Source organism: Cetorhinus maximus, chromosome 10 (genome assembly GCF_964194155.1).
Source record: "Cetorhinus maximus chromosome 10, sCetMax3.hap1.1, whole genome shotgun sequence".
Classification (NCBI taxonomy): domain Eukaryota; kingdom Metazoa; phylum Chordata; class Chondrichthyes; order Lamniformes; family Cetorhinidae; genus Cetorhinus; species Cetorhinus maximus.
Window position 1 is genome coordinate 43856124 of NC_135888.1, and position 21589 is coordinate 43877712.

Below are 21589 nucleotides of genomic sequence, written 5' to 3' on the forward strand. Positions count from 1 at the left end.
AGCAGACGACTTATCATGGCCTCCTCCTGCGGTTCCTACCATCACAAATGTCAGTCTTCAGCCAATTTGATTCACTCATCATGATATTAAGAAACAGCTGGCTACACTGGCCCAACAATATCCTAGTTGTTTGTTGAAGATGTGTGTTTCCACATCCCTAGCAAAGCTATTCCAGTACATCTATAACACTGGCATCTGCTTGGCAATGTGAAAAATTGTCCAGACCACAAAAACCAGGTCAAATCCAACCTGGCCAATTATCGCTTCATCAGCCTAATCTAGTGCTATCGAGTGGGACTTCCACACAATAACCTGCTCACTGATGTTCAGTTTGGATTCTGCCAGGCCCACAACTCCAGACCTCATTACAGCCTTGGTCCAAACATGGACAAAAGAACTTAATTCCAGAGGTGATGTGTGAGTAGCTGCCTTTGACTTCGAGACAACATATGATCGAGTGTGGCATCAAGGATCCTAGCAAGTGAGGTTAGTGGGAATCAGGATGGAAAATCCTGGTTGGAGTCACACTAGCACAAAAAAGGATGTTTGTGGTTGGTGGAGGTCAATCATCTCAGTCCCAGAACACCACTGCAGGAGTTCCTCAGGGTAGTATCCTGCCTGCTCCTAACCAAGGAATGTTAGGGCTGTTTGTTTTCTGACAGAGCTAATGTTAGCACCATGCCTTGTCTAAACGTAGCAGTGTGGGATCAGATTACACAATGCAGAGAATACAGAATTACTCTACAGCAGGACAATCAAATTACATACTGCAAACAAATTATTTGAGGTGTTCTGTCCTCCAAGGCGACCAATCAGAAAGCTGGTCCATTCCACTTTTGTTGCAAATTGCCTGCAGCAGGTATTCGCCCAAATCACTCAGCATAATTTCCTGGGATTTTTACACTATAACAATGGCATAAGTCACACTCTGGTGCAAGGTGTCAGCACGGTCAGGCTCAATATGTTTAACTGAAATCCTATTGACAATTATACTGATTATATTGACAGCTGCAAAATTGGTCTCAAAGCCACAGATAAAAGTTCAGTAAAATCACCAAAGGTCAGGATCACAACAAACGCATAACTAAAACAATGGCTTCAACCCTGACCAGTTCCTATGCTCTTGACTTTAAGTAAAAAAAAAGTTCACTGAAAACTAGTTGAACATACCTGAAACTCTCGACTGGAGTTGTGCTCAAAGGTAAAAAAAATGACAAAGCTCAGAAACACAGACTGACCCTGTGCACTTTCAACTTTAGATTGAACCACACCTGGAAACCGACAAATCTTATCAATGCACATGCCTAGGCATATCCCCAAATAGCCCCTCAATGAAGATTTTGCAATACCACCACCCTCTGTAAATGGATGGGCAGAGATGTGAATACAATGAAGGTCAGCATCTGCCTTGTGTTCATTCTATGTGCTAATTTTAGCTGTTATGACTTCATTTGAATGCTGTTGGCCAGACTGTTAATCTGTCTCCCACATTCAGCAGTTCTTGCAATTTTTACTTATCCCTGTAGATGTGTTGGGGGAAGCTTTTTGGATGCCAATAACAGGGAATTTTTGCCCAAGTGCACCCATACACAGGTGCGACACCCAGTTTATGTCCAGATGCACGACTACTATTATCAGAGTTTATACCCAGTTACATATTTATTAGTGTGGGAATTTATAACCAGCTTGACTATTACTGTATGGGGTTTATACCCAGGTACACCATACCCAGCTGTCGGGGTTTATGGTCAGCTATACCACTGCTGGTCTGAGGGCATAAAATGTACTCTGGGTGGGAGACTTCCACACCCATCACCAAGAGTGGATCAATGACACCAATAGCTGACTGAATGGCTGAGTCCTGAAGGACATATCAGCCAGACTGTGCCTGAAGCAGGTGTCGAGGGAACTAACAGGAGGAAAAACCCTACTTGACCTCATCCTCAACAACCTACGTGTCCCAGATGCATTACAATATTGCTGGAGTGGCTACCATAGAACTTTTGGATGAGTCCAGTCTTCACACTGAGGATACACTCCATTGTGTTGTGTGGCACCACCACTGTGCCAACTGGAATTGATTCAGAACAGATCTAGCAGCTCAAAACTGGGCATCCATTTGGCACTGTGAGCCATCAGCAGCAGTGGAATTGTATTCCAATACAATCTGCAACCTCAAGGGCTGACATATCCTTCACTCAACCATTACCATCAAGTCAGGGAATCAACCCTGGTTCAATGAGGAGTGCAGGAGGTATGCCATGAGCAACACCAAACATACATAAAACCTGGTGAAGCCACAGCACAAGATGCATGCTTAACAACATAAGTAGCATGCTATTGCATGCGCTGCTGAGGCTTTAGAAGGCTCTGGTCAGACCACATTTAGAATATTGTGAGCAATTTTGGGCCCCGTATCTCAGGAAGGATGTGCTGGCCCTGAAGAGGGTCCAGAGGAGGTTCACGAGAATGATCCCAGGAATGAAAGGCTTAACATATGAGGAACGTTTGAGGACTCTGGGTCTTTACTCGATGGAGTTTAGAAGGATATGGGGGGATCTGATTGAAACTTACAGAATACTGAAAGGCCTGGATAGAGTGGACGTGGGGAAGAAGTTTCCATTAGTAGGAGAGACTAGGACCCGAGGGAAGACCTTTTAGAACAGAGCTGAGGAGAAACTTCTTTAGCCAGAGATTGGTGAATCTATGGAATTCATTGCCACAGAAGGCTGTGGAGGCCAGGTCATTGAGTGTATTTGAGACCGAGATAGATAGGTTCTTGATTGGTAAGGGGATCAAAGGTTAGGGGGAGAAGGCGGGAGAATGGGGTTGAGAAACTTTTCAGCCATGATTGAATGGCAGAGCAGGCTCGATGGGCCGATTGGCCTAATTTCTGCTCCCATGTCTTATGGTCTTATTGATAGCAATGAACACCACAACCACAGTTCAGATCTAAGCTCTGCAGTCCTGCCACATCCAATCATGAATGGTGGTGGACAAATAAAGGAGGACAAGGATCCATGAACCTCCCCAAATTCAATGAAGACAAAGTGCAGCATGAGTGCATAAGGCAAGGTTGAAGCAATTGCAACCATCTTCCACCAGAAGTGTCGAGTGGATAGCCCATTTAGGCCTCCTTCCGAGGTCCCTTACTATCACAGATGCCAATCTTCAACCAATTAGATTTATCTCACATGATAAAAAAAAGCTGATCACATTGGTCACAGCAACGGTTATGGGCTGTGACAACACCCTAGCTGTAGCACTGAAGACTCATGCTCCAAAATGAGCCACGTTCCTAGCCAAGCAGTTCCATCACAGCTACAACACTAGAATCTGTGTGTCAGCTGTGGCTCAGTTGGCAATACTTTCTTCTCTGCGAACGAAAACTGAGAGTTCAAGTCCCACTCTGTGACCTGAGCACAAAAATCTAGGCTGACCTGTGCAGTATTGAGTGAGTGTTGCACTATCAGAGATGCATCTTTTGGATGAGACATAAAACTAAGGCCCTCTCCAGGTGGAGGTTAAAAATCCCTTGGCATTATTTTGAAGAATAGCCCCAGTACTCTAATCAATATTTATCCCTCAATGAAGATCACAGATGCTCAGCACAAGCACTAATCGATTGGAAGCCTGTAAATTATTGTATCATCACCACCAGATACCACACAAGGCACACCAAAATCACTGTCATGCAAGCTTACGCACCAACAGGTGCAGACATGGAGGAGAAAGATGACTTCTACCACCAACTGCTGGACACGTTGGACGAGGTACCCAGTTATAATATCAAACTACAGATCAGTGACTTCAATGCTAAGCCTGATGGCAACCAGTGAGGACTGAATGGTACAATCAGGCCCCATAAGTCGGCAAGGATGGTCATCGGAAACGGCGAGCATCTTCTGTCCTTCTGCCACAGCAATTGGCACATGGTGGGTGGCGATCTCAATCTGCCCAGTCCCATGTTTGAGCACTGCACCTCAACAACTGAATGTCAACCTTGGAGAAATTGTCAGATCAGAGGTCAAAAGAGCCACCAAGAGCTTTAAGAACAACAAAGACACCTGGAATCGACCAGATGTCAGCAGGGCTGTTGAAACCTGGCAAGAAAACCGTCACAACAGATCTCAGGGACCTGTTCAACAAGATCTGGTCTGCGGAGGACATCCCGGAAGAGTGGAAGTGAGGGGTAATTTTCAAGCTACCAAAGAAAGGGAACCTTTCTTTGCAACAACCAAAAGGGCATAACGCTACTGTCAGTACCTGGGAAGGTCTTCAGCAAGGTGTTCCTCAACAGATTGAAAGCAGTAGTAGGCAGTACCCTTCGTGAAGAACAGGCAGGTTTCTGTGGTGGCAGATCATGCAGCAAGCAGATCTTTATGCTCAGGAACATCATAGGGCAGAGCCTAGAGTATTAGAATCCACTTGTTATCAACTTCATTGATTTCAAAGCTTTCAACAGCACCCATCTGCAGTCACTCTGATACATTACAAGACAGTACAGCATCCCGGAGCAGCATATTAACATCTTCAAAGCCTTATACTGTGACTCCAGCTGTTGCATCAAGGCCAGCATGGGCACCACAAACTCGTTCAACAGCAACACAAGAGTACGGCAAGACTGCGTACACTCCCCATTCCTCTTGGTTACTGATTACATCATGAGGAAGGTGTTGGTGGGTGCAGGCTTTCGCATCCCGTGCCAACACCCACAATTGACAGACCTGGCTTTTGCAGACATCACCACCCTGTTGCCAAAGAATCACGTGCGTATTCCAAGACATGACAAGCAGTCTTGAGAGTAGAGATGCCAAAGCTGTTTTACGCGTCAGTTGTGAGAAGACCAAGACAATGATGACTGGACGTCAGCAAGGTCCTCCCATCACCATCAGACATCAAGGATATCGGCCACTTCCCCTACCTAGGAAACAACATCTCCAGGGACAATGGTGCAGAGATCAACATCCACACAAGAATCACCAAAGAAGCATCGGTCTTCCTGTGGCTTGAGAAGGTGTGGGCATCTAATACCACCATGAAGCTGCAACTCTACATATCCTTAGTAAGACCAACCACAATCTATGCCAGTGAGACAATGAAGAGAACAGCAAAATTGTCATGTAAGTTTTGACATATTGCAACAGCTGCCTACATAAGATTCTGGGCATCAAATGGAGAGACAGCATCACAAAAGAAGAAGTGCTACAGAGGACTGGTCAGGGGCACATGTGGGACATTGTGATGGGGACGACTGATGCTGGCAGGACATGTCCTTTGCCTCCCAGGCGTACGCCCTGCCAGAGTGGCAGTAGGGGGAAGAAGACGGGGCTAATCAAAGACCTACCGAAGTACATTTGAGGGTCCTCAAGAATGGGACACCACCAGGACTGCAGCAAAAGAGATTGCTACAGGTGGTGCAGGTGGAGGAGTCTTGCTGCCCATTGTCCCACATGGACTGGAAGAACCAAGTCTAAGACTAATAACATCACAAAAATAGATTATTTAGTCATTATTATATTGCTGTTTGTGGGAGTTTGCTGTGTGAAAATTAGCTGCAGGGTTTCTTATGCTACAGAAGTACTTTGTTGAAAGCAAATGATTTTGGGTGCTCTGTGGTCGTGAAAGGCGGAAGATAAATGCAAGTCTCTCTCTATCTACCCAACAAAGCAGAAAATTGCCCAGAATGTCCTGTCCAAAAAAAGCAGGACAAATAAAATCCAGCCTTTTACTGTCCCATTCGTCTACTCTCAATCATCAGCAAAGTGATGGAAGGTGTCGTTCACAGTGTTATCAAGCAGCACTTGCAAGAACTACTCATCAATGTTCCCTTCGAGTTCTAGCACGATCTTTCAGCTCTTGGCCTCATTACAGTATTAGGGGAGGTGATGGCATAGTGTTATTGTCGCTGGACTAGTAATCCAGAGACCCAGGATAATGCTCTGGGGACTCGGGCTCGAATCCCACTACTGCAGATGGTGGAACTGGAATTCAGTGAAAATCTGGAATTAAAAGTCTAATCATGACCGTGAAAACATTGTCGATTGTTGTAAAAATCCATCTGGTTCACTAATGTCCCTAAAGGAAATCTGTCATCCTTACCTGGTCTGGCCTACACCTGACTCCAGACCCACAGCATTGTGGTTGACTCTTAAATGCCCTGAGTTGTAACAAAGCCACTCAGCTGTAACAAACTGCTACAAAGTCACAAAAAAAGAATGAAACCGGACGGACCACCCGGCATTGACCTAGGCACCGGAAACAACAATGGCAATCTCAGCCCTGTCGACCCTGCAAAGTCCTCCATACTAACATTTGAAGTCAAGTGCCAAAATTGGGGGAACCGTCTCACAGACTAGTCAAGCAACAGCCTGACATAGTCATCCTCACGGAATCATACCTTACAATGTCCCAGACACCACCATCACCATCCCTGGGTATGTCCTGTCCCACCGGCAGAGAGTGGTACACAGTCAGGAGGGGAGTTGCCAGTAGTGCAAAAGATAAGGCTGAAGCATTTGCTACAATCTTCAGCCAGAAATGGTGAGTGGATGATCCCTCTCGGCCTCCTCTGAAGGTCCTCAGCATCATAGATTCCAGTCTTCAGCCAATTTGATTCACTCCACATGATATCAAGAAACAGCTGAAGGCACTGGATACTGCAAAGGATATGAGCCCTGACAATATTCCAGCAATAGTACTGAAGACGTGTGCTCTAGAACTTGCCGCGCCCCTAGCCAAGCTGTTCCAGTGCAGCGACAACACTGGCATCTACCCAGCTTTATGGAAAATTGCCCAGGTATGTCCTGTACACAAAAAGCAGGACAAATCCAACCCGGCCAATTACTGCCCCATCAGTCTACTCTCAATCATCAGTAAAGTAATGGAAGGGTTCATCAACAGTGCTATCAAGAGGCGCTTGCTTAGCAATAACCTGCTCACTGATGCCCAGTTTGGGTTCCGCCAGGGCCACTCAGCTCCTGACCTCATTACGGCCTTGGTTCAAACGTGGACAAAAGAGTGGAACTCCCAGGGTGAGATGAGAGTGAGTGCCCTTGACATCAAGGCAGTATTTGACCGAGTGTGGTATCAAGGAGCCCTAGCAAAACTGGAGTCGGGGGAAAACTCTCCGCTGGTTGGAGTCACACCTAGCACAAAGGAAGATGGTTATGGTTGTTGGAAGTCAGTCATCTCAGCTCCAGGACATCACTGCAGGTGTTCCTCAGAGTAGTGTCCTTGGCCCAATCATCTTCAGCTGCTTCATCAATGACCTTCCTTCTATCATAAGGTTGGAAGTGGGGATGTTTGCTGATGATTGCACAATGTTCAGAACCATTTGCGACTCTTCAGATACTAAAGCAGTCCATGTCCAAATGCAGCAAGAACTGGACAATATCCAGGCTTGGGCTGACAAGTGGCAAATAACATTCGCACCACACAAGTGTCAGGCAATGATCATCTCCAACAAGAGAGAATCCAATCATCACCCCTGGATGTTCAATGGCATTACCATCACTGAATCCCCCACTATCAACATCCTGGGGGTTACCAGTGACTAGAAACTGAACTAGACTAGCCATATAAATCCTGAGGCTACAAGAGCAGGTCAGAGGCGAGGAATAGTGCGATGAGTAAGCCACCTCCTGACTCCCCAAAGCCTGTCCACCATCTACAAGGCACAAGTCAGGAGTGTGATGGAATACTCCCCACCTGCCTGGATGAATGCAGCTCCCAAAACACTCAAGAAGCTCGACACCATCCAGGACAAAGCAACCCACTTGATTGGCACCACATCCACAAACATTCACTCCCTCCACCACCGACAGACAGTAACAGCAGTGTACCATCTACAAGATGCACTGTAGGAATTCACCAAGGCTCCTTAGACAGCACCTTCCAAACCCACAACCACTACCATCTAGAAGGACAAGGGCAGCAGATAGACGGGAACAGCACCACCTAGAAGTTCCACTCCAAGTCACTCACCATTCTAACTTGGAAATATATCGCTGTTCCTTCACTGTCCCTGGGTCATAATCCTGAAACGCCCTTCCTAACAGCAATGTTGGTGTACCCACACCACATGGACTGCAGCTGTTCAAGAAGGCAGTTCACCATCACCTTCTCAAGGGTAACTAGGGATGGGTAATAAATGCTGGCCCAGCCAGCGAAGCCCACATCCCATGAATGATTAAAAAAGTGTAAAGAGCATTTTTTTTTATTTCTGTTCGACTGTGGATTAAAATTACAATGGCTGCAGTTTGAAGGACATGTCTACTGGAACAGTGTGAAGGATGTATACAATGTTGCTGTCCTGCAACAGAGTGTACCATGAAAGACAGGATGGTGCCAAGAAGGAGTCTAGCCTCATGGGGAAATGCCTGGGAAAAGCATTTTAATTGGCTCCTGACCAAGTGACCAGGGTTTATATGATAGCAGTGCAGCAGAATAGCTCCTAGCCTGAAAAGGGAAAAGACCTAAAACCTCTTACTCCTGTGTGTGTCAGGTTCCAGTAATTCTACAATAATAGCTAGCTGGTTTTTCCTCCTCATATCTCTATAGCCTGCTCTCTCTCTGAAAACCCCTGTCAAGAGGCAAAGGGGAAAAGCACCATTAGAGACATTGAAAAGCAAGTGCTCAACCAGTGAACTAATGACTGAAGGTGGTGGAAGACCACCTCGTGTAATCAACAAAGAACTGAAGGGAATTTGGAAGACATCGGTCAAAATCAACCCATCAAATCCTGTACTCCGGAATTGGTGCTATTGAACTGTTTTATCCCACCCTTAAAATCCATGTTTTTGTGTGTCTTATGTGTCTTGTATGTGTGCATATTAGGATTTAAGAAGGGGTAGAGTTTAGATTATAGAGTTAGAAATTAGCAGTTCATATTTCTTTCTTTTGTCACTGGTTAAAGACAATTTGCTCAATAAACAGTTATTTACTTATTAAGTTTACAAGCCTGGTGCTCGTATTCTGTTAACCTAAATGAAACAATTAGGTGGGTTGATCAAACTTTTTCCACATTTGTCGCACTCGGGGAGCAGTGGGGCTTGACACTGCAGTGCACTATCCCCAGTGAGTCGTGACAACATCCTTCTTCCAAATATGGACAAAAGAGCTGAATTCCAGAGGTGAGATAAGAGTGACTGCCCTTGACATTAAGGTAGCATTTGACTGAGTGAGGCACCAAGCAGCCTGAGCAAAATTGACGTGAATGGGAATCAGGGGAAACTTTTCTACTGGCTGGAGTCATACCAAGCACAAAGGAAGATGGTTTTAGTTGGCTATTCATCTCAACTCCAGAATATCACTGCAGGAGATCCTCAGGGTAGTGTTCTAAACCCAGCCATCTTCAGCTGCTTTATCAATGGAGAGTAGGTAAAGTTGTGGTAATATCACTGGACTAGTAACCCAGAGGCTCAGGCTAATGCTCGGGGGACATGGGCTCAAGTCTCACCATGGCATCTGGTGGAATTTGAATTCAGTTATTAAAATCTGGAATTGAAAGCTAGTCTCAGTAATGGTGACCATGAAACTATCATTGTAAAAACCCATCTCATTCACTAATGCCCCTCTAGAGAAGGAATCTTCCATCCTTTATCTGGTCTGGCCTACATGTGACTCCAGATCCACAGCAATGTGGTTGACTCGTAACTGCCCTCTGAAAGGGCCTAGGAAGTCACTGAGTTCAAGGGCAATTAGGGATTTGCAACAAATGCTGACCTTGCCAGCGACACCCACATCCCATGAAAGAATAAATAAAATGACCTTCCCTCCATCATAAGATCAGAAGTCAGGATAATTGCAGTGTTCAGTACCATTCACAGGAAGCAGTCTGTGCCCATATGCATTAGACAATGAGACATGAAAAGAGAACCATGCAAATTAGTTTGGTCTTTTAGTAAAATACTTTTGCTAACCTACCTAAGCCTGTCTGATTTCTGTTTCATTGTAAAAATTTTAGATGAATCTGATCTTAGTTTATTATTACAAATTTGGAATTGTATTTAGATGATGAACAAAGACTTTTCGTACAGACTTAATAATCTGTATAGACATTATAGATGAGTATTTGCTACTTTTGGATGATATGGAATATTTATTTCAATCAAAACTGCTGTTACCCACTTTTCATATGGTTCTGTTCTGGTTTTTGAACCACTATTGCACAAGCCATGTTTCTGTGTTGCCAAATAAAGGCATTACTTTGCAAAAAAATTTTTTAAGCTAGCATTGATACATACTAGCATACTATTTTGATCTGATTAATCCTTGGCTTGAGATTTGATTAGCTCATTGAGCTGTTATATATTATAGAGTCTTTCCATTTGGTTTTTGTGCCATCTCACCTATCTTAAGAAGGAAATCCTGAAAAAATTCAACATAAATACAGAAGGTTATTTTACTAAATGACTGCATTACCTAATGAAGGAGTTAGCAAAAATGAATAAAGGAAACGCGAGAGAAACTCAAATAGAGCCCTCAAAAAAAAATCTTACTTTGACCCTTGTTGGATAACATTCAGGTTTTGGCTAATAAGTGGCAAGTAACACTTATGTCACACAAGTGCCGGGCAAAGACCATCTCAGAGAGAATCTAACTATCCCCCCCATGACATTCAATGGCATTACCATCGCTGAAACCCCTACCATCGACATCCTGGGGGTTATCATTGACCAGAAACTTAACTGGACCACTCATAAAAACTGTGTGATGGCCCCTGACTCAGAAGCAGTACAGTAAAGAAAATTTGTAATTTCTTTAAAAAGTCTTTCTGTGGAATCTGTAACTGTTTTTATGAAAAGAACTTTTAAGAATTTGCATCATTAAAAGTATCAGTTGTAATTTTCTTGAATAATAAGAAATATTGGTCCATGTGACCTGGCGACTCTCGATCTGGAAGCAGTAGCAACAGGAAGACAAGACAGAAGGTGTGTGGCCAGACATAAAGGAGAGCTGGAAACAGAAGGTGATCCGCACACAGATGCAGGAGCTCTTGGAGGCATTCTTGTGAACGGGCTTAAAAGGTCTAAAACCTGGAAGGTTGTGAAAATAGCTCAGAGATACTAAAGAGTTGAGTATTTTACCAGAAGTGGTCAAAATCCAAAACGGAGTGTTAATATCATGACCAAAGGAAGAGAGGGTTTGTAGAACTATACCTTGCTGATGATAACCTGTGAACACAGGGGTGAAAGCTGTTGTCGGCTAGGACTCAAAACCTGCCCTGAGGAATAAAGGACAGCATATTGTGGAACTGTGTAGCAATGTAATGCCATACATGCTATAGGGAAATGTACGTGGTTGTGTTGTATATTTGTTGTATCAATTATTTGAAGTGAAATTTGCCTGTTAATTCATAGGTGGAATTTTACAGCCCTGTCGTGGTGGGGGCGGGGCTGGAAAATGCAGTTCAAAAGTCCATTGACTTCTGCAAGGCTGGAAAATCCCACCGATGGGAGGGGCCACAAAATTCCACCCCATGTTTCACCCATGTTGGTTTTGATTTGTGTTAAAATAAAAGTTACAAAAAGTGAAATCCTGTTGGTAACTTCTTCATATGGGGGCCATTTGATAAGTTTGGTTATATTGGTTTACAGTAAGCCCACAGGGATCGGAACTGTGGTTACAAGAGCAGATCAGAGGCTGGAAATTCTGCGGCAAGTAACTCACCTCCTGACTCCCCAAAGCCTGTTCATTATCTACAAGGCACAACTCAATAGTTAGATGCAACACTCTACACTTTCCTGACCAAGTGTGCCTCCAACAAGAAGCTCAATACTATCCAGGACAAAGCAACCAATTGACTGGCACCCATCCAACACATTAAACATTCACTCTCTCCACCACCGGCACATAGTAGCAATAGTGCTTTTTTTTATTCGTTCACAGGGTGTGGGCATCGCTGGCTAGGCCAGCATTTATTGCCCATCCCTAACTGCCTTTGTTTAGGGGGTATTTAAGTCACCACATTCCTGTGGGTCTGGAGTCACATGTAGGCCAGACCAGGTAAGGCCAGCATGGGTTTTTACGACAATCGACAATGGTTTCATAGTCATCATTAGACTGTTAATTCCAGATTTTTATTGAATTCAAATTTCACCCGTGGCGGGATTCGAACCCGGGTTCCCAGAGCATTATCTGGATCTCTAGATCACTAGTCCAGTGACAATGCTGCTACACCATCTAAAAATGCACTGCAGCAATTCACCATGGCTTCTTGAACAGCACCTTCCAAACCTACAACCTCCAACGCCTAGAACAAGGACAGTAGATGCATGGGAACATCACCACTTGCAAGTTCCCCTCCAAGCCACACACCATGCTGACTTGGAACTATATCACCATTTCTTCACTGTCACTGGACTAAAATCTCAGAATGCCCTAACAGCACTGTGGGCGTAACTACAACAAGAGGATTGCAGCTGGTGGCTCACAAGCTTCTTTTCATATGGGCAATAAATCCTGGCCTTGCATCACAAAGTACCCAGGTGCAAAATTATTGGGTGGAAGAGTTAATAGCAGGATGTAGAGGATTTATACCCAGGTGTTGGGAGGGTTGTAACTGGGTGTGGGGGATTTATTCCTAGGTCTGAGTGGCTTATACCCAGGTCTTGGAGGGTTTATGTCCCTGTCTGGGGCAGTTTTTTTAAAAGTCATTCATGGGATGTGAGTTATAACTGAGTCTGGTTAGGTTTGGGGGGTGTATACACCTGTGTGAGGGGTGCTTGCTTTATATCTGGGTCTGAGGGAGTTTATATTGGGAAGGGAGGGAGTAAGTTTATACCTGGGGGGAGGTTATGCCTGGTTTACGCCCTTGTCTGGGATTTTATACTTTCATTTGGTGGGATTTATGCCCACATTTGAGAAATTTATACCTAGGACGGGCTATACCCAGGTGTAGAGGAGTTTACATCTGGGTCTGGAGGAATTTACATCCAGGACTTGAGTCTGGGGGTGGTTTAAACCCTGTGTTTTTTTTTAACGTGGGTCAAAATTGTGAGTTTTTACCCAGGTCAGAAGGGGGCGTTTTTACCGGTTTGTTATCAGGCTGAGGCCCCAGTTTAAAAAGGAGACATGATTCAGTACCTGGGTCGAACATCATCTCTGGATCTGGCGGCCCGGTCTCCATGGCCGCTGGGTTGTCCACCCGCCAGTTCACGGTTGTCTGTGTCCGCTCCCGCTGCCCCAAAGGCCCCGCTCCTCCTCCCTCTGACCCAACACAGCCCGTTGTTGTGCTGCGCAGGTAGACCGCCTCCTGATTGGCCGCTTCCCACACCGGCGGAAGCAAGTCCAATGGCGATTGGACAAGTGCAGGGCAGCCAGTGGCGGCGCGGCTTGCTGCGCGGTCGGCGGCGGAGAGCGAGGAGGAGGATAGAAGGTGGCTCGAGGTGATCGGCTGTGGGTGAGAGAGAAAGAAAGAAAGCGAGAGCGGGAGGCGGGGAGAGTAAGACAGAGGTAGGGAGATGGAGCAGTGAAAGTGCGGGTGGCGCTGGAAGGGCTCGGGCGGAGGGGGTCATTTAGGCTGATAGGGCCTAAAGCAGCAGGGAAGCCTGTGGCCGTCGTTTCCCCGGTGATGGCAGGGTGAGGGGTGTTGGTGGTGCAGAGAACTTGGAACCGAAAGGAGCTTTTCAGCCCCTCGTGTCCGTACCGCCATTCAGTCAGTAACTTAGTGGGCATGTGCTGAGACCGGTAATCCAGGCACCAGGAGCAATGGGTTCAGCTTCAGCTTGGGAATTTAAATTCAATTAAACAAATCGAGAATAGAAAAGCTAGGATGAGAACTTGTTGCACCTCCTTTTAGGTCCAATCCTGACTTTATCAAACTTGCTGGCAAGGGTGGTGCTGTTGTTGTCTGGTGTACTGACCTCAACCTCGCAGAGGCTGAGCGCCAACTCTCAGACACTTCCTCCTACCTCCTCCTGGACCATGACCCCACCACCGAACATCAAGCCATTGTTTCCAGGACTGTCACTGACCTCATCTCCTCTGGAGATCTTCCCTCCACAGCTTCCAACCTCATAGTTTCCCAACCTCGGACAGCCCACTTCTACCTCCTCCCCAAAATCCACAAACAGGACTGTCCCGATAGACTGATCGTGTCAGCCTGTTCCTGCCCCATGGAACTCATTTCTTCCTATCTTGACTCCGTTCTCTCTCCTCTTGTCCAGTCTCTTCCCACCAACATCCGTGATTCCTCTGATGCCCTACATCATATCAACAATTTCCAGTTCCCCGGCCCTAACCACCGCCTCTTCACCATGGGCGTCCAGTCCATCTACACCTCTATCCCCCACCAGGATGGTCTGAGGGCTTCCGTTTCTTCCTTGAACAGAGGCCTGAACAATCCCCACCCACCACCACTTTCCTCTGTCTGGCTGAACTAGTTCTCTTACTGAACAATTTCTCCTTTAACTTGTCTCACTTCTTCCAAACAAAAGGTGTGGCTGTGGGTACCTGCATGGGCCCCAGTTATGCCTGTCTCTTTATGGGGTTTGTGGAACATTCCTTGTTCCAGTCATACTCAGGCCCTCTCCCACAACTCTTTCTTCAGTACATTGATGACTGTTTCAGTGCTGCTTCATGCTTTTGTCTGGACCTGGAAAAATTTATCAATTTTGCTTCCAATTCCTCTATCACTTCACATGGTCCATCTCTGACACTTCCCTTCCTTGATCTCTCTGTCTCAATTTCTGGTGATAGACTGTCCACCAATATTCCCACAGCTACCTCAACTACAGCTCCTCACACCCTGTTTCCTGTAAGGACGCCATCTCATTCTCTCAGTTCCTTCGCCTCCGTCACATCTGTTCCGATGATGTTACTTTCCAAAACAGCGCTTCTGACACGTCTTCCTTCTTCCTTAAGCAAGGTTTCCCACCCACTGTGGTTGACAGGGCCCTCAACCGTGTCCGACCCATCTCCCGCGCCTCTGCCCTCACACCTTCCTCTGCCTCCCAGAAGCATGATAGGGTCCCCCTCACTTTTCACCCCACCAGCCTCCGCACTCAAAGGATCATCCTCCGCCATTTCTACCAACTCCAGCATGATGCCACCACCAAACACATCTTCCCCTCACCCCCCCCACTGTCAGCATTCCGTAGGGACCATTCCCTCTGGAACACCCTGGTCCACTCATCCATCACCCCCAACACCTCATTCCCTTCCCATGTCATCGCAAAAGGTGCAACACCTGCCCCTTTACCTCCTCCCTCACCGCCCAAGGGTGCAAACACTCCTTTCAAGTGAAGCAGTGCTTCACTTGCACCTCCTTCAATTTGGTCTACTGAATTCGCTGCTCCCAATGTGGTCTCCTCTATGTTGGGGAGACCACATGCAGACTGGGTGACCGCTTTGCGGAACACCTTCGGTCTGTCTGCAAGCATGACCCAGACCTTCCTTGCCTGCTGCAATGTTACAGTGAAGCCCAACGCAAACTGGAGGAACAGCACCTCATCTTCCGATTAGGCACTTTACAGCCTTCCAGACTTAACATTGAGTTCAACAACTTCAGACCATGAACTCTCTCCTCTATCTACACCCTTTTTTTTCAAAATTCATTTTTATTCTTTATCCACTTATTTTTATTTTCATTCATTTATTCATTGTTCCCCTTTTTTTTATCCCCCCTTCTTATCCCATTTTCGATCCCTTTTTTCCCCCACCACCGCCCCCACCCAACCCCCATAAGGGCCATCTGTTACTTGTTCATGTTCTTTTCAGAGTGCTTATCCTTGTCCTGCTATTGTCACATTCTGCATTTTTGTCTTAATGCCACTATCACCACATTCTTTAGCCCTTACCACTACCATTAACACTCCCTTTGTCCTTTAGTTCATGACATCTTTGTCAATCTCTCCTTTGCCCTCACCTATCGCTGGCCTTCTATCCAGCTTCACCTGCTCCACCCACCTTAAACAGTACAAATTCCATCACATTGCTACTCCTCTGTATCTCTGAAGAAGGGTTACATGGACTCGAAATGACAACTTTCTCTCTCCACAGATGCTGTCAGACCTGCTGAGTTTTTCCAGCATTTTTTCTTTTTCAGATTTCCAGCATTCGCAGTTTTTTGCTTTTATCTAGGATGAGTAATGATGGCCTTGAAACTGCTGGATCTTTTAGAGAAGGAACCTTATCTGGTCTGGCCTAGAAATGACTCCCAAACCACAGTAATGTGCGTGATTCTTAACTGTCCTCTGGAATGGCATAGCAAGCTACTCAGTTGTAGCTAACTGCTAGCAAAAGGTCCAACAAGAATAAAACCAAACGGACCACCCATCACCCAAGCATAAAAGGCACAAGCAGCCCAGCTGCCCCTGCAAAAGTTTGGTTGCATATGTAACCCCATTGTTTAACAAAGGAGGGAGCAAGTAAATGGGGAAACCACAAACCTGTTAGCCAGATGTCAGTAGTAGGAGAAATAGGGGAATCTATTTTTAAAGAATGGGATGACTGGATACTTAGTAAGTAATGATCTGATTGGGCAGAGTCAGCATGGATTTGTGAAAGGGAAGTCATGTTTGACAAATCTGTTGGAGTTTTTTGAGGATGTAACTAGCAGCATAAATTTGGGGAAACCGGTGGATGTGGTGTATTTGGATTTTCAGAAGGCTGTCAATAAGGTCCCACACAGGAGGTTAAGTAAACAAAATTAGAGCATATGGCATATGGGGTAATATTCTAGCATGGATTTAGGATTGGTTAATGGACAGAAAACAGAGAGTAGGAATAAATGGGTCATTTAAACACTAAGATTGGCATGCTGTGACTAGTGGGGTACCGCAAAGACCAGTGCTTTTTTAAAAATTCATTCACAGGATGTGGGCTTCGCTGGCAGGGCCAGCATTTACTGCCCATCCCTAGTTGCCCTTGAGAAGGTGGTGGTGAGCTGCCTTCTTGAACTACTGTAGCCCATGTAGTGCAGGTACACCCACAGTGCTGTTAGGGAGAGAGTGCCAAGGTTTTGACCCAGAGACAGTGAAGGACTGCCTATTATAGTTCCAAGTCAGGATGGTGAATGACTTGAAGGGGAACTTCCAGGTGGTGTTCACATCTATCTGCTGCCCTTGTCCGTCTAGATGATAGTGGCTGTGGGTTTGGAAGGTGCTGTCGAAGGAGCCTTGGTGAATTCCTACAATGCACCTTGTAGATAGTACACACTGCTGCTACTGTGCATCGGTGGTGGAGGGAGTGAATGTTTGTGGATGTTATGCCAATCAAGCAGGCTGCTTTGTCCTGGCTGGGGTCAAGCTTCATGAGTGTTGTGGGAGCTGTACTCATCCAGGCAAATTGAGAGTATTCCATCACACTCCTGACTTGTGCCTCATAGATGGTGGACAGGCTTTGGGGAGTCAGGAGGTGAGTTACTCGTCACACGATTCCTAGCCTCTGACCTGCTCTTCTAGCCACAGTATTTATATGGCTAGTCCAGTTCAGTTTCTGGTCAATGGTAAACCCCAGGATGTTGATGGTGGGGGATCCAGTGATTGTAATGCCATTGAACATCAAGGGGTGATGGTTGAATTCTCTCTTGTTGAAGATGGTCATTGCCTGACACTTGTGTGGCACGAATGTTACTTGCCACTTGTCAGCCCAAGCCTGGATATTGTCCAGGTCTTGCTGCATTTGGACATGTACAGCTTCAGTATCTGAGGAGTCGCAAATGGTGCTGAACATTGCGCAGTCATCAGCGAACATCCCCTCTTCTGACCTTATGACGGAAGAAAGATCATTGATGAAGCAGCTGAAGATGGTTGGGCCATGGCACTATCCTGAGGGACCAGAGTGGTGATTGGGCCCCAGCTATTCACAATCTATATCAACGACTTGGTTGTGGGGACCAAATGTAATATTTCCAAGTTTGCAGATGACACAAAACTAAGTGGGATTGTGAGTTATGAGCAGGATGTAAAGATGCTTCAAGGGGATTTGGACAGGCTTAGTGTGTGGGCAGGAACATGGTAGATGGAACATGAGGTGGATAGGTGTGAGGTTATTCATTTTGGTGGGAGGAACAGAAGTGCAGAGTATTTCTTAAATGGTAAGAGACTGGGAAGTGTTGATGTCCAAAGGGACCTGGGTGTCCTTGTTCATAAGTCACTGAAAGCTAACATGCAGATAGATGGCTTGCTTCAATTGTATAGAGCCTTGGTGAGACTGCAACTGGAACATTGTGTACAGTTTTTGTTTCCTTACCCAAAGAACGAAGTACTTGCCATGGAGGAAGTGCAGCGGAGGTTCGCCAGACTAAACACTGGGGTGACAGGACTGTCCTGAGGAGAGATTAAGGAGACTGGGTCTATATTCTCCAGAGTTTTGAAGAAGGCGAAATGATCTCATTGAAACTTACAAAATTCTTAAGACAGTCTAGATGCAGAAAGGATGTTTCCCCTGGTTGTGTGGTGGGGGACGGTCTACAACCGGGAACATAGTCTCAGAATAAGGGGCAAGTCATTTAGTACTGAGATGAGGAGGAATTTCTTCACTCAGAGGGCAGTGAATCTTTAGAATTCTCTACCCCAGAGGCCTGTGGAGGCGCAGTCATCGAGCATGTTCAAGACTGAGATCAGTAGATTTCTAGATACTAATGACATCAAGGGGTGTGGGGATAGCGCAGGAAAGTGGCATTGAGGTAGATGATCAGGCATGATCTAGTTGAATGGTGGAGCAGGCTTGAAGGGCTGAATGGCCTACTCCTACTCCTGTGTACTCCTCACTAACATTTGGGGACATGTGCTAAAATTCAGACAGGTGTCCCTAGACAAATCAAACAACAGCCTGATCTGGTCATATGCACAGAATGATTCCTTTAAGTAAATGTCCCAGACTCTTCCATCACCATCCCTGGATATGTCCGGTCATGCCAGCAGGACAGACCCACCAAAGGTTGCGGCTAAATGGGATACACTCAGGAGGGTCTGTCCCTGCGACTCCTCAACATTGATGTCAGACTCCATTTCATCTCATGGCATCCGGTCAAATACGGGTCACTTGGAAGAAGCACTGAGGGAAGTGCAGAATGTAATCTGGGTGGGTGACTTCATTGTCCTTCACAAGGAGTGGCTCAGCAACACTAATACTGACCAAGCTAGTCAAGTCCCAAACGAGGGAAAAGCCTAATGGATTTTGACCTCTACCCCGTCAACCCATCTGACACAGGTGCAGTTGTCCATGACAGTGATGGAAGTGATCATTGCACAGTCTTTGTGGAGACAAAGTTCTATCTTCACACTGAGGGCACCGTTCATCATGTTGTGTGGCACTATAACCACACTAAATGGAATAAACTCAAAAGATCCAGCAGCTTAATCTGGGTATGCATGGGGTGCTATAGGCCATCAGCAGCAGTAGAATTGTAATCTGTCAAAATCTAACCTCATCGCCCAGCATATCCCTCACTAATATTATGATCAAGCCAGGCAACCAACCTTGGTTCAGATCAGAAGTCGACAGTCCTACCACATCCAGTCGTGAATGGTGGTGGACAATTAAACAGCTAACCGGAGGAAGAGGCTCTACAAGTATCCCCATGCTCGATGATGGCGAAGCCCACCACATGATTTAAAAGCCGAGGCTGAAGCATTTGCAAATGTCTTCAGCCAGAAGTGCTAAGTGGATGATCCATCTAAGCCACCTCCTGAACATCACAGATGCTGATGTTCAGCTAATTCAATTTACCCCACGTGATATCAAGAAACAGCTGAAAGCACTGGATACTGCAACGGCTATGGGCCATGACAATATTCCAGTAATATTACTGAAGACTCATGCTCCAAAACTTGCTGCGCTCCTAGCCAAGCTGTTCCAGTACAGCTACAACACTGGCATCCACCTGACAACGTGGAATGTTGCCCAGGTATGTCCTGTCCATAAAAAGCAGGGCAAATCCAACCCGGCCAATTACTATCCAATCAGTCTATTCTCATTCATCAACAGAGATACATGATGTCGTCGACACTGTTATCAAGTGGCACTTACACAGCAATAACCTACTCACCATTGCTCTACCAGGGCCACTCAGCTCCTGACCTCATTGTAGCCTTAGTTCGAACATGGACAGAAGAGCTGAACTCAAGAGGTGAGGTGAGTGTGACTGCCCTTGATATCAGGGCCGCATTTGACAGTGTGTGGCATCAAGGAGCCCTAGAAAAACTGGAGTCAAAGGGAATCGGGGAAAGCTCTCTGCTGGTTGGACTCATACCTAGCACAAAGGAAGATGGTTGTGGTTGTTGGAGGTCAATCATCTCAGTTCCAGGACATCACTGCAGGAGTTCCTCAGGCAGTGTCCTAGGCCCAGCCACCTTCAGCTGCTTCATCAATGACCTTCCTCCATCATAAGGTCAGAAGTGGGGATGTTTGCTGATGATTGCACAATGTTCAGCACCATTTGGAATTCTGCAGATAATGAAGCAATCCCTGCCAGCATGCAGCAAGATCTGGACAACATTCAGGCTTTAGCTGATGGTAGTATGTATGTCACTTGCCACTTAAGTGTCAGGCAATAAGCATCTCCAAAAATAATCTAACCATCTCCCCTTGACCTTCAATGACATTACCATTGCTGAATCCCCCCACATTCAACATCCTGAGATCACCATTGGCCAGTAAATTAACCGGACTAGCCATATAAATACTGTGGCTGCAACAGCAAGTCGGAGGATGGGTATGCTGCAGTGAATGGCTCTCAAGGCACAAGTCAGGAGTGTGATGGAATACTCCCCATTTTCCTGCATGAGTGCAGCTCCAACTACACTCACAAAGCTCAACACCATCCAGTACAAAAGCAGCCTGCTTGATTGGCATCCCATCCACCAACTTAAACATTCAGTCTCTCTACCACCAATGCACAGTGGCAACAGTGTGTACCATCTACAAGATGCACTGCAACAACTTGTCAAGGCTCCATCAACAGCACCTTCCAAACCCATAACCTCTCGCACCCAGAAGAAAGAGGACAGCAGACACATGAAAAGATCGCCACCTGCAAGTTGCCCTCCAAGTCACACCATCCCAACTTGGAACTATATTGCTGTTCCTTCAAAGTCCTGCACTACGTTTTCACACACTTAGAAGATCCAATAGTTATGGCTGTGGCTATCCATCTGATAAATACTCATGTATCAATGTAAGAAAGGACTGCCCCTGTAGTGAGGAGGGGCACTCCACATTTCAAGCAGACTCTGGATTTCTCAGTGAATTCAGGGTCTTTGCATGTGTTAGATACCTGGTTGGCCAAAATGTCAGTAGGGAGCTAAAGACATGATAACATGCTTAAGAGAAGCCAGGGTTATATCTGCTTATCAGAATGATTCTGGAGTATCTGGATAGTTTTGACAAGAGGAGAAGCCCAAAGCACTTTGTGGTTCAACCAGATCTCGTATGGATGGCTGCACCAGTTCTGTACCAAGGTAGCAAAGATGAGAGTGAAACTGGGGACAAGGTTGCTATGAGAGGTTAAAAACTTGCTGGGATAAGGGTGGAGGTGAGGGACTGGTTGAGTGATAAATGATCCAGTAATAAAACTACTCGAGGTCTGAGTAGCTTTTTTCTGCAATTTTTGGGAATTTTTTTCAGTGTCACAATATGG

The 21589-nt window shown here is 45.9% G+C and overlaps 1 protein-coding gene across 3 annotated transcripts in view; it reads right to left on the reverse strand.

Annotated features, from left to right (window-relative positions):
- Positions 1-13264, reverse strand: part of pnpla7b (patatin-like phospholipase domain containing 7b) — a 317033-nt gene extending 303769 nt beyond the window's left edge. The window contains exons 1-2 of one of the 3 annotated variants that reach the window (XM_078550356.1): positions 11163-11199; positions 4267-4409 (exon numbers count right to left, since the gene is read on the reverse strand). In XM_078550356.1, the coding sequence (XP_078406482.1) occupies positions 4267-4399 (133 nt within the window). In that variant the 5' untranslated portion in view covers positions 4400-4409; positions 11163-11199. Of the gene's footprint in view, positions 1-4266; positions 4410-11162; positions 11200-13089 lie in introns of those variants that run through there. The other 2 variants (XM_078550357.1, XM_078550360.1) reach the window with 2 other exon arrangements.
- Positions 13265-21589: the final 8325 nt, after the last annotated feature.